The sequence below is a fragment of the Diachasma alloeum genome, unplaced genomic scaffold (assembly GCF_001412515.2).
Source record: "Diachasma alloeum isolate Michigan unplaced genomic scaffold, Dall2.0 Dall_scaffold_01062, whole genome shotgun sequence".
Classification (NCBI taxonomy): domain Eukaryota; kingdom Metazoa; phylum Arthropoda; class Insecta; order Hymenoptera; family Braconidae; genus Diachasma; species Diachasma alloeum.
Window position 1 is genome coordinate 310320 of NW_021681173.1, and position 12723 is coordinate 323042.

General features: G+C 35.1%; 1 protein-coding gene across 1 annotated transcript; it reads left to right on the plus strand.

The window, feature by feature from the left end:
• The first annotated feature begins 2880 nt into the window (after nucleotides 1-2880).
• On the plus strand, nucleotides 2881-12723 carry LOC107045710 (mitochondrial 10-formyltetrahydrofolate dehydrogenase). The gene is made up of 8 exons (XM_015268043.1): nucleotides 2881-3020; nucleotides 3326-3374; nucleotides 4081-4222; nucleotides 4547-4781; nucleotides 6212-6888; nucleotides 8302-8716; nucleotides 9715-10124; nucleotides 11033-12723. Exons 3-8 carry the CDS (start codon nucleotides 4087-4089, stop codon nucleotides 11854-11856), a joined length of 2697 nt encoding a protein of 898 aa, XP_015123529.1. The 5' UTR covers nucleotides 2881-3020; nucleotides 3326-3374; nucleotides 4081-4086; the 3' UTR covers nucleotides 11857-12723.

Genomic DNA, 12723 nt, shown 5'->3' on the forward strand with positions numbered 1-12723 from the left:
AAGTCTAATCTCGTGATTGGCATATTGTTGCTTATCTGTTGCAGATACGAGGAGGCGTGTTTAATCGATAGCGGCAGGTGACGACCATTATGAAGCAAAGGGGATGAGACACTTTAAATTGATGGGGAAGTGCATGAATTATGAAGATAATGCATAAATTAGCATTATTATTTTTTCTAATTGACGATCCAACATTTTTTCTTATTTCTCTCCTTAAATTTGGTAATAAATTCGATTTAAAAACTATTATTCATCAATTTGATGACTCCGATAATGAAGATAGATGAATTATTAAAATTAATATGTTTATAATTGACAATAGATTATTTTCGTTTATTTTTAGAGTTGAATTTAAGCACAGATTTTATTGGAGAATAAAATCTCTCGCTTGGTGATTTGAATGATTTCTAAAAAATAACAAATGATGGGATTTTGGTAAAGTCATAATAAACAAATTTAGCATTACAAATACAAATTTAGCATTTTTTCTCACTTTTTGAAATTAAATTGCATTGGAAATTCAATTGCAAAGCGATTATTCTTGAATTTGATGACTTCGATAATGACGAAAGATGAATTATTACCATTATTATATTTATAACTGATAACAGATTATTTTCGTTTATTTCTAGAGGTGAATTTAACAATAGACTTTATTGGAAAAGAAAATCTGCCGCTTGATGATTTGCATGATCTCTAAAAATAACAAATGATGTATTATTTTGTAAAAATCATAATAAACGATTTTTTATATTTTTCTAATTAAAAATTGAAATTGAACTAAAAATTGATTTTTTCTCATTTCTTTCATTAAATTTGATAATAAATTCGATTGAAAATCAGTTATTCCTAAATTTGCTGACTTTGATAATAAAGATAAATAAATTATTATCATTAATATGTTTATAATTGACAACAGATTATTTTCCTTCATTTTTAAAGTTCAATTTAATAACGTATTTTTTTTTACTCATAACAAACGATTTCTTTTTTTCTAATCAAAAACTAGAAATCTCTTCTCACTCTTTCAATTAAAAAACAGTTGAAAAACAATTATTCTTCAATTTCAGGCCTCCGACAATGAAAATATAATTTATTATCATCAATATTTCCAATTAATATCAGATTATTCCCCTTCACTTCCAGAATTGACTTTTGAATTGACTAAAATTGCTAATTGAAGAATGACTATTTGATGACTCGATGATCCAAACTGGGATAATTACGCTGCACCCAATTACTTTGGGATCGACATTTCAGTCATCTGCGCATCATTTCCGCTCCGATCCATAAATAAACGGTAAACAAATCCCTTTCAACTGTAGACCGAAATGAAAGGTCATCGATATGAAGAATCAATGGCAATTGTTTTGACGACTTTTCGGTGGTTGAATTCCGCCGGCACGTGCACCATCGGGACCACCGATACCTAATCACAATGGTGAGCCAATAGGAACGACAGAAATGCCCGATGCACGCGTGTGTCACTTGCGCAATGCCGGGTTGGACTCGGTGAATCCCCCGAAATATTCTCCATCATTTGACCCGAGACATTCGACCCGATTGCCGGCTCAAACTCGTTCGCGTTGGTTGCGAATAAGTAACGATGATCTCTGACCCAATTAACAACAACAACTGGGCTAACTGGATTTTACTGGTATTCGGATTCTCGTGATGACGAGATCGATCGGCTTTTTTCGAGGAATCGAGCGACAATGACTTGTCAATATTCACTTTGTTGGAAATTACATAATTAAAATGTCGCAGTTCATTCTCATGTAAATAGCTTTTGAACAGAAAATTTTTGTAATTATTTTTTTATTCAGTTTTTAGATTATTGCTTTAATTATTTTGTTTATGCAGCTTATTCTTTAATTTATGCAGAGGGGTCTTGATAATTTCGTTCTGCATTTTTTCCGAGAATTTATGTAAAAGAAATCGCTTATTTTTTGTTCAGTAAACAGTTTCATTGAATAAAATGCCGATTTATTCAATGAAGTTCTATTTGTAATAGATATTTATAAATAGAAATTTATTAAATTGTTCGTAGAGTAGAATTTTTTTTAAATTTGAGTTTTCATTTCATGAAAATTCTAAACATGAAGCAAATGTTCTAAAAAAATTAGTATTTTATTTTATTTTACTTACTTTTTGAATACTTTTTTCTTCTAAAAAATAAGTATTTTTTAAAAAAGTAGTAAAATAATTAAATTAAGAAAAATAATTAAAGAATTGAATAATTTTTTTTGTGCTAAAAAAATTAGTATTTCATTTGTATTTTCTTCAAATGCTCATTTTTTAGAAATCCTTATTTTTATCTAATAAACACTTTCATCGCATGACATGTGGAATATTTCACCAAAATTCAACGAAAATCTGTTCAATTTTCCATCGCGGATGAAAAAGTTTAATGAAAAAACCTAGTGAAGTCGCTAGACAATTCCATTGGATTGTCGAATCTATCGAAATATTTTCTATAACTAGAATGAAAAAAACTCAGAAAATTTCAGCCGACGAAATTCTCTGTCTGAAGAGAATAAGTTACACAGAAAAATCTAATTCAATCTCCTATTTCCAAAGGAAATGCACTCTCTTTCAATTTCCAAGACTCCATTGAAATCAAAATAACTAAAGCATCGAGTTGATACCAAAATCTTTCCTCATTCAACGCCTCACAGAGCGATAACATAAAATTCCAATCACTCATTGGTCCATGAATCTCCTCAGATGCAACCGAAATAAAATCCCACGAGGGAGGAAAATATCGATGCGTGAGAGAGAGGTCCTGACCCTCTCTTGTGCTGTGATATGGACTAGCCTTATATAAACTACAGTTGCCACAACTTCTGGTTCAGTAAACTTTCAGTTGTTACGGAGAAACCGGTCGATAGACCTAAAACGTCAACGTACCCGTTTGTACTAGGCCACATCCTAGACTCAACAAGGTGCATCGCAGTAAATCTCAGATGCTAGCTCCACGTTTCATATTCCACCAAAAACGTTACTTTGCCCTCTCAGCAGTGAGTCATAAAATCGATAAAATACCCTCATTTCCCCTTGAATCAGTGACTAACTCGTGCGAATAATTGCATTTCCGTAAACAAAACACAATTGACAATTGACTTGAACTCGTCAACAACTTGGAAATTGAAAAATCATTTTTCAAAATTTATTCATCGAAAAAATTTCGCTGCGAACTAATTTTTTGTGCAACAGAAATTAACGCATTCCTCATTTTTTATTAGTTTAGTGTGACGAGTTCAATCTCAATCAGTTAATCAGCAGCAATCAATTAATTCCGATGTATTGGTTCGTCTATTTGCAGCACTAGGACAGCACAAAGTAGTTATCCCGCACATTAATTAATTAGTTGGGTATGTAGTGAGTTTTCCCTGATTTGATCTGCATGCTCTCGTTGGTTTCACCTCAATTCGTAGTTGAGGGAGTGACAGAACAGCTGTTGCACTTCAATTTGGTTTTTGAAAATTGGGGAGCGCGTGCGGAAAAATTTAACGGAAAAACCTGGTGCTTTCTCTGGGAAATTTCACTGGAGTTCTGGGAGAATCCCAGACATCGGCATAATCATAACTTTTATTTTTTTTGTTTTATTGTAAATCATCATTTTTAATTAATGTTGAAATTTGAAGAAGACAATTGTTAATATTACTCACCAATTTTTTGATTATTGAGTTAACCATCAATTTAAATATTCAATTTTCGAATTATTTTGTCAACCGATGGTCGACAAATTTATTATATTATTCTCAAATTTCAATGAAGACAAGTAAATCTTAATTATTGTAATGCGCAACTTCTCATAAAATTACTAAATTAATGACTGATGTCAATCTACGGAGAATTCACCTGAAAGATTACATTTCTTTTGCGCCAGTTCCATTGAAAATTATGCGACGTCTCCCCGCGTTTTCAAATAGATTTTTGTTTAGACGTTGATTTTTCCAAGTTTTTTTCTTGGATTTTATCAGTTTGAAAAATGATAAAAAAACAGAAAGAAATTTCTGTGCATGATGGTTCAGCGGTCTCATTGATTGACTTTACCGGTGTTTATTTGTCACGAAGGCGGCAATGGCCCAGCTTAAAGTCGCTATTATCGGCCAGAGTACGTTCGCTGCGGAAGTTTATAAACTCCTCAAGCAAGATGGTCATCACATTACGGGAGTTTTCACGGTCCCTGATAAGTCCAATCGGGAGGATCCCTTAGGTATGTTTTATTTTATCAACAAAAAGTGAAATAAAAGTGAAATCGAGTGCGAATTTTTTTTATCGAAGTTCGATTTGTTTTTCGCTGATTTCTACGAATGAAAAATGCGCAGAAATGCTGAATCAGGAATGTTGCGTAAAAAAAATATTTTATAAAATGAATCGATACATTTTAATGTCAAACGCATTATTCTGATGAAACTTTCCGATTTTTTTCACCAGAATTTTCTGATGAAAGAGAAAAAACTGAAAATAAAAAGCAGAATTATTTTTTTTATTGAAAAATGTAATGTAACTGTGTGATATTGTGGGAATTTTGACTCAGCTGCGACAGCTAAAGCTGACAACACCCCAGTCTTCAAGATCAAGGCCTGGCGCAGCAAGGGCGTGCCTCTCCCCGAGATTCTCGACCTCTACAAGAGCATCGACGTCGACCTGAACGTCTTGCCGTTCTGCACGCAGTTCATCCCGATGGAAGTTATCGATCACCCAAAACACAGGAGCATCTGTTATCACCCATCGATACTACCCAGGCACCGGGGTGCCAGTTCTATCAGTTGGTAGGTTCGCTTTATCTCGAAAGAGAAAGGCCGCTCTATTCACTCGGTGCGGGAACGTGAAATCTAATTGCGCATTTCCGCATCGATAGAACCAGTTTCAACTGATGCAGACATTTATCCGTTTTATTATCTATTTTTATTTGAATTTTGTGTATCAAATATTTCGTTACAAAAATCAGATTGATTTTTCTTGTAAATTAATCGATTTTTCTGTATGAATTACTCTTTTTTTGTTTTTTATTACAAAATTTAAAAAGCATTTACTTCATTTTATTTATTTTATTCATTTAACATGAATGAATTCTATAGAAAATTCTGTTAGTTTCGTCTATTGAACAATTACGCAGCTTCACTGACCTTTTTTGCCATAATTTTATCTTTTTATACAATTTTTTCTATTGAGGTATTTTCTATAGGAATTCTTCGGCATGAATTTTCCATTATTTTTTCACCCCTTTGTTTAAATTATTAAAAACAATAACAAAAAACACTTTGAAAATTTAAACTGATCAATTTCTACAGAAAATATCCCAATAGAATAAGTAGTACAGAAAAATCTAATTCTATTAACGAATCGGCCAAAAACTAATGGACAGTTTAACAGAAATCCAATAGAACTTTCAAACGAACTCGCTAGGTTTTTCTATGAAATTTTTTCGTGCAACAATATAATAATTATTAAATTATATTTTGTTATAATACAATAACAAAAAATGATGATTTTACATTAATAATCATTATACACATTCACAGTACATCATTATTAATCATAATTTAATCATTTTATTTTATTTTTAATCATTATCTTACATTTTAATCACTATTTATTTATTTTTTCAATTTTTTTATAATACAATGACAAAAAAAGATGATTTTACATTAATAATCATTACACACATTCACATTACATCATTATTAATCATAATTTAATCATAATAATCATTATTTAATCATTTTATTTTATTTTTAATCATTATCTTACATTTTAATCACTATTTATTTATTTTTTCAATTTTTTTATAATACAATAACAAAAAATGATGGTTTTACATTAATAATCATTACACACATTCACATTACATCATTATTAATCATAATTTAATCATAATAATCATTATTTAATCATTTTATTTTATTTTTAATCATTATCTTACATTTTAATCACTATTTATTTATTTTTTCAATTTTTTTATAATACAATAACAAAAAATGATGGTTTTACATTAATAATCATTACACACATTCACATTACATCATTATTAATCATAATTTAATCATAATAATCATTATTTAATCATTTTATTTTATTTTTAATCATTATCTTACGTTTTAATCATTATTTCTATTTTTTTTTCATTTTTTGTTATTGTATTATAACAAAAAATGAATGCATAACATGATTTTCCACATAATTCATAAAATGATTGCAGGACATTGATCGAAGGAGACAAGGAGGCAGGTCTCTCGATTTTCTGGGCGGACGATGGTCTCGACACGGGTCCAATCCTCCTCCAGAGGAGGTGCCCGGTGGAGCCCAACGACACCCTGGACACTCTCTACAACAACTTCCTCTACCCCGAGGGAATAAAATCGATGGCGGAGGCTGTGAACCTCGTGGCGGCGGGAAGGGCCCCCAAGACGCCTCAACCCGAGGAAGGCGCGACGTACGAGCCCCTCCTCAACAAGAAGGAGCTGCAGAGGGTCGACCTGACGAAGTCGGCGGCGCAGATCCACAATTTCATCAGGGGATTGGACAGCTCCCCGGGAGCGTGGACTCTCCTCAACGGAGAGGAGGTGAAGGTCTACGGGTCGACGCTCTGGGGGTCTGCGAAGCCCGAGGGCGAGGCCGTCGAGGTTGACGGGCACCTGGGGGTCGTCCACGAGGGGGGACTGCTCATCGCGGCGGGGGCTGGGGGCTTCGTCAACGTCGAGAAGCTCAAGGTGGGGAGCAGGACCTTCCGCGCTGCCAATTTCGGGAGGGATGACGAAGGATTCGCCAGGGTGGAGTTCACTGAGGACGAGAGGGAGGCTGTGGAGGTCATCAAGGACATCTGGAGGAGCATTCTTAATGTCGAGGTGGAGGAGGACACGGACTTCTTCGCTTGTGGTGAGCTCAGACTTTTTAACGCATTCAACGTTTTTTTTATTTTATTGGTACATTCAACATTTCAGTAGCGAAGTGGGAAAACGGTATAAGTCAATTTTTTTTTTTTTTATTAACGCCTCCGGATCCAGGGATGGGTCCATTCGGCTTTAAAAAAATAATTTAATACATCATTTAGTACAGCGAGTCTTGTTTTTGCATATTTTATACTTTGGAAATACTTTTGATATCTTTGTAATTCATGACATTGAGAATTTTTTCTATTTTGTATGGTGTTTCGTTGGTTCTTCTTATCTGTTTGATGAGGGCCTCTCGTTCTTTTGCGTACGTTGGACATCTCCACAGGACATGGTTCAAGTCTTCCACTGTGTTTCCACAGTGGCAGGCCGTCGATTCTACGACCTTGATTTTTTTTTAGAGAATATGCCAGGCTGTAATGATCGGACCTGGCCCTATTGACCCAAACTATTTCTTCTCTCGTCAGTTTGGTAAATTTGTGAAACCAAGGCGGTATAAGTCAATTTTGACTATTGACCGGTTTTTAATAAATATCTCGGAACCTAGGGAGGTGGCAAAATTTTTGTTGTAACCTTTTTTGCAGAGCCGATTGAGAGCTACAACTAATGTTATTACGAAAATTTCGCTATCTTCGGTAGATTCGGAAATATTCCTCAAAAACTCAATTGGGAGATAAATCGACTTAAACCGGTTTAACACTTCGCTACTGATTTTATAGAAAGAGAATTACAAAAGAAGAAAATTAATTGGAGGATTATTCAGGAGTTGAAGAATTATTTCTGTTAATTTTTGGATAATTCCGAAAAATCATCAAAAATCATTTTTCTGTTGAAAAATTTCCCGGCGCATCTGTGAAATTTTTTCAGCAGACATGTTCAATGGAAAACAATGTATTTTTCTTTACGATTTATTCTTTTTAATAAAAATCCATGGCATCAAATTCTCCAAGTTTTTTGGGTTGACTTTTTTTAATGAAAAAAGAAGAATAGAGTGAGAACGATTTGATAATTCGTGCTGAGGAATTCCGATAGAAAATGTCTCGATAAAAAAAGTTATACAGAAGAAAATCTGAAATTCTGATATTTTTTCTATAAGTTTCTGTTGACTATTTATTTTCAAAGAAAAATGCGCAGAAAATATTTGAAGCTTTAGGGCTGCGGGTTTGTGCAGTAAAATAGAATAATAGTATATAATATAATAGTAATAAAAACATAATACAACAAAATAATAAACGAAATATAAGATGATAAAATAGTAATAAAATTTCCCAGAAAAACCCGTAAGTTTTTACATTGAATTATTGGAAAAAAAAAAGTGAAATCAGAAAAAAATGCCAAAAATTGACATCACGTCCACAAAATCGGAAACATTTCTCGATTGAATTACTCCATTCGACAGGAGCGGGTTCCATGGACGTCGTAAGACTAGTAGAAGAGGTAAAAGACCGCCTGAACATCGCGATTCAAAACACAGACGTCTTCATGGCCCCAGTATTCCTGCAGTTCGCCTCGGCGACGATTCTGACGGGACGAGGAGCGGCAGCGGCCGCTGAAATAAAATACGACGCTGTGGAGGTCAGGGCCAACAACCTGGACATCAAGTTCCCCAGGCAATTGTTCATCGATGGTAAATTCGTCAACGGTCGGGGCAAACCAATCCCGTCCATCGATCCACACGACGAACACGTCATTTGCGAGGTGGAGTGTGGATCCCCCGAGGACGTCGATCTCGCTGTCCAGGCGGCGAAGAGGGCGCATGAGGAGGGCGAGTGGAGCAAAATCAGTGCGAGGGAACGAGGCGCTTTATTATTCAGGTGAGTTGGTTGATAATTGAAAAAAAACGCGAAAAATTGAGCTTTCAGTCTGAATTATGCAAATCGGGGGGGGGAAAATGCGAGAGAATATTTGGAAATTTTTGGAAAATTTTCAGGATTTTTTGGGGAGTAATAGAGCTTTGGAGAATGAAAATGAAAAAATTTCGGATTCTTTCAGAAATTCTGGAAAATTGTGGTTTTTTAGGAAATGCAGTGAAAGTCACGAGTCTCCGGAAAAATTTGGAAAGATAGTTTATTTAAAAAAACGCGAAAAATTAATCTTTCGGATTGAATTTTGCAAATTATGTGTAAATACAGCAACGGAATATTTGGAAATTTTCGGAAAATTCTAGGATTTTTTGGGAAGTAATAGCGTGTTGGAGGAGAGGAAAAAAATTTCAGACTCTTTCGTAAATTCTAAACAATTCTGGATTTTTTCGGAAATGCAATAAAATTTACGAGTTTTCAAGGAAAGTTCGGGAGAATTTTAGATGAAATTGAATAAAATTGCGAATCGAAAAGGTTCTGAAAGCCTTTCATGAAAAAACAACAAAAAATAATAGCGTGGGAATAAAATCGAAGAATGACGGATTTTTCCAAGAATTCGGAAAAATTCTGAATTTTTTGGGAAGTGAACGAAAATTTACGGTTTTCACGGAAAATTTAAGAGAATTCTCTGGGCTTTTCTAGATAATTCTGGGAAATGCCCTCAAATTTCTAAAGGTTTCTACCATTTTTCCCGAGAAAAACAATCGCTATAATGTTAAAAAAATTTAAGAACATTTTTTAAAAATTCTATAAAATTATTATTTATTTAATGGAAGAAAATTCGCGAAAATTCTCCCTAATTTTGCTTGAAAAATGCTCAATTTTTTTTTAAATTCAAGACAACTGTCTCGGTTTTCCCCCAAAACTCCCGAAAAAAATCGAAAAAACGTCAATTCTCGTAAAAACGTAAAAAAAATAATTCCGGGTTAAAAAAAAAATTGACCCTGCAGGCTGGCAGACCTGATGGAGCAGCACAAATCCGAGCTAGCGACAATCGAGAGTATCGACTCAGGCGCGGTGTACACCCTGGCGTTGAAGACCCACGTGGGTATGTCGATCGAGACCTGGAGATACTTCGCAGGTTGGTGCGACAAGATCCAGGGCTCGACGATTCCCATAAGCCACGCCCGCCCCAACCGCAACCTGACCTTCACCCGAAAAGAGCCCATCGGGGTAGTGGGTCTGGTGACCCCCTGGAACTACCCCCTGATGATGCTCTCCTGGAAGATGGCGGCGTGCCTGGCAGCGGGGAACACAGTTGTGATGAAGCCTGCGCAGGCCTCACCCCTCACAGCTCTAAAATTCGCTGAGCTGTCGGTTAAGGCGGGGATTCCCCCTGGAGTTATCAACATCGTTCCAGGTAGATAACCCAAGGAAAACCCCGAATACATGACTTTAACTTGACTCTTGCATGAGTAGTCAGCACCAGACGCCGGCAGAAACATTGAGTTTAAATGAAGTTAAATTTTAAAAAAGTCAATAGTTAATAGTATTAACTATTAACTATTACTATCAACTACCAACTTGAATACTATTAACTATTTACTATTGTGTTAATAGTATTCATAAATTTTAAATTATGAAATTAATTGTTAATTGAAAATTTAAATTATCAATAATTTTTTAATTTAAAAAAATAATAGATAATTATTAAATTAAATTTTGAACAACTCAATAGTTAATAGTATTCATAAATTTTAAATTATCAAATTAATCGTCAATTTAAATAGTCAAATTGCGAATTATTTGATCAATCAATAATTGAGTTCGGAGGATTGACCAATATATTACAAATATTGGCCCAATTGTCAATTCACAATCCCATATTTTCAATTATTCAATTCATAGTCAATTGGAAACTTTAATTATCAAGCATTTTTCAATTAAAAAAAATTAAAGACTCATTAATAACTACAATTTTTATTGTAAAATTGAAAATAAAAATTTTATTTTCATTTAAAACTGAAAAATAATTGATAATTAAAATTTTTAATTTTTAAATTTCAACCCGAGTATTACTAAAACTAACAATTTATCCCGATTCGTGGTCACATTTTTTATTCCATCATTCATAATTCCACGAATTCTCTTCAACTTGATTCTTGCATTTTCTTTCACCTACATTTATTCCTCTATTATTCATTAGTTCACCAAATTCCGGCAAATGAAATTTTATCCTTTTGCTTCATTATTACCAAGATTCCTCTTCCTTTCCAAATTCACTCACAAATGCCTCAACAATATCTAAATGCCATTATTCCCCCAAAGGCGACGGACGAGTCACAGGGGCTTCAATCGTGAAGCACCCGCAGATCCGCAAGCTCGGCTTCACGGGTTCCACCGAGATAGGCCAAGCGATAATGCGAGACTGTGCGCTGAACCTGAAAAAAGTGTCCCTAGAGCTCGGGGGCAAGTCTCCCCTCGTCATCTTCGACGACTGCGACCTCCAGCAGGCGGTGAGAGTCGCCATGAGCGGTGTCTTCTTCAACAAAGGCGAGAACTGCATCGCCGCGGGGCGGATCTTCGTCGAGGAGTCCATCCACGACGACTTCGTCAGGCGAACGGTGGAGGAAGTGAAGAAAATCAAAATCGGAAATCCCCTCGACAGGGCGACGTCGCAGGGCCCTCAGAACCATAAACAGCATCTCGATAAGCTCCTGGAGTACGTCGAGAGGGGGGTGAGGGAGGGGGCGACCCTGGTCTACGGGGGGAAGAGGGTCAACCGACCCGGGTGGTACTTCGAGCCCACGATCTTCACCGACGTTAAGGACGACATGTTCATCGCTATCGAAGAGTCCTTCGGACCCATCATGATTATCTCGAAATTCAGCGCGAGGAATGTCGCTGATTTAATCAAGAGGGCCAATGACACTGAGTTCGGACTCGCCTCGGGGGTCCTCACGAGGGACATCAGCAAGGCTTTGAGGTTCGCTGAGGAAATTGAGGCTGGAACCGTTTTTATTAACACTTATAACAAGACCGATGTCGCCGCACCCTTCGGGGGGTTCAAGAGGTCTGGTTTCGGAAAGGATTTGGGGCAGGAGGCGCTCAATGAGTACTTGAAGACTAAAACTATTACGATTGAGTACTGATTACTTCAATATGAGAAAAAAAGAAAAAAAACGGATAAAAAATTATCAAACTGCGATTTTTTAAATCACATTGTTTTATTGAACTATTTTTTTCTCTATTGAACTGGTATTTTTTTAGAAAATTCCAGCAAAAGAAATGAGAACATTCAAATTGAGGAATTTCCTTGGAATGATTTTTTGATAGAATTTTTTTGAACGTGATTTTGAAATGAACGTGGAATTGATTTTTTTTTTCAGTTTTAGAGAAGAAAACGAAAAAACTGGAGATATCATCAATAGGTATTGTTCCATCCATTAATTTTAAGGCATTCCATGTTTAACTTAAGGCACATCGTATCATCTTATTTTTAATAAAAGATATTTATGAAGGCAGTTTTTATTAATTCTTGTAATAAGACCGATGTCGCCGCACCCTTCGGGGGGTTCAAGAGGTCTGGGTTCGGAAAGGATTTGGGGCAGGAGGCGCTCAATGAGTACTTGAAGACTAAGACTATTAACGATTGAGTACTGATCTTCAATATGAGAAAAAAAAGAGAAAAACCATCAGATAAAAAAATTATCAAATCGCGATTGTTTAAATCACATTATTTTAGTGAACTATTTTTTCTCGTCTCGTTAGAAAATTCCAGCAAAGGAATGAGAAACTTTAAATTGAGGAATTGCCTCGCAGTTAATTTCGATAGAATTTTTTTGAACGTGATTTTGAAGTGAACGTGGAATTGATTTTTTTTTCAATTTTGGAGAGAAAAACGAAAAAACTGGAGATGTCATCACCTATTGTTCCATCCATTAATCTTAAGGCATTCCATGTTTAACTTAAGGCACATCGTATCATCTTATTTTTAATAAAAGATATTTATGAAGATA

Bases quoted from the DNA above. Each gene is read 5' to 3' on its own strand.
- LOC107045710 (XM_015268043.1), top strand. From the start codon at position 4,087: ATGGCCCAGCTTAAAGTCGCTATTATCGGCCAGAGTACGTTCGCTGCG. The intron at 4,782-6,211 runs GTAGGTTCGCTT...AAATGATTGCAG, and splicing joins GGTGCCAGTTCTATCAGTTG to GACATTGATCGAAGGAGACA. The intron at 8,717-9,714 runs GTGAGTTGGTTG...TTGACCCTGCAG, and splicing joins CGAGGCGCTTTATTATTCAG to GCTGGCAGACCTGATGGAGC.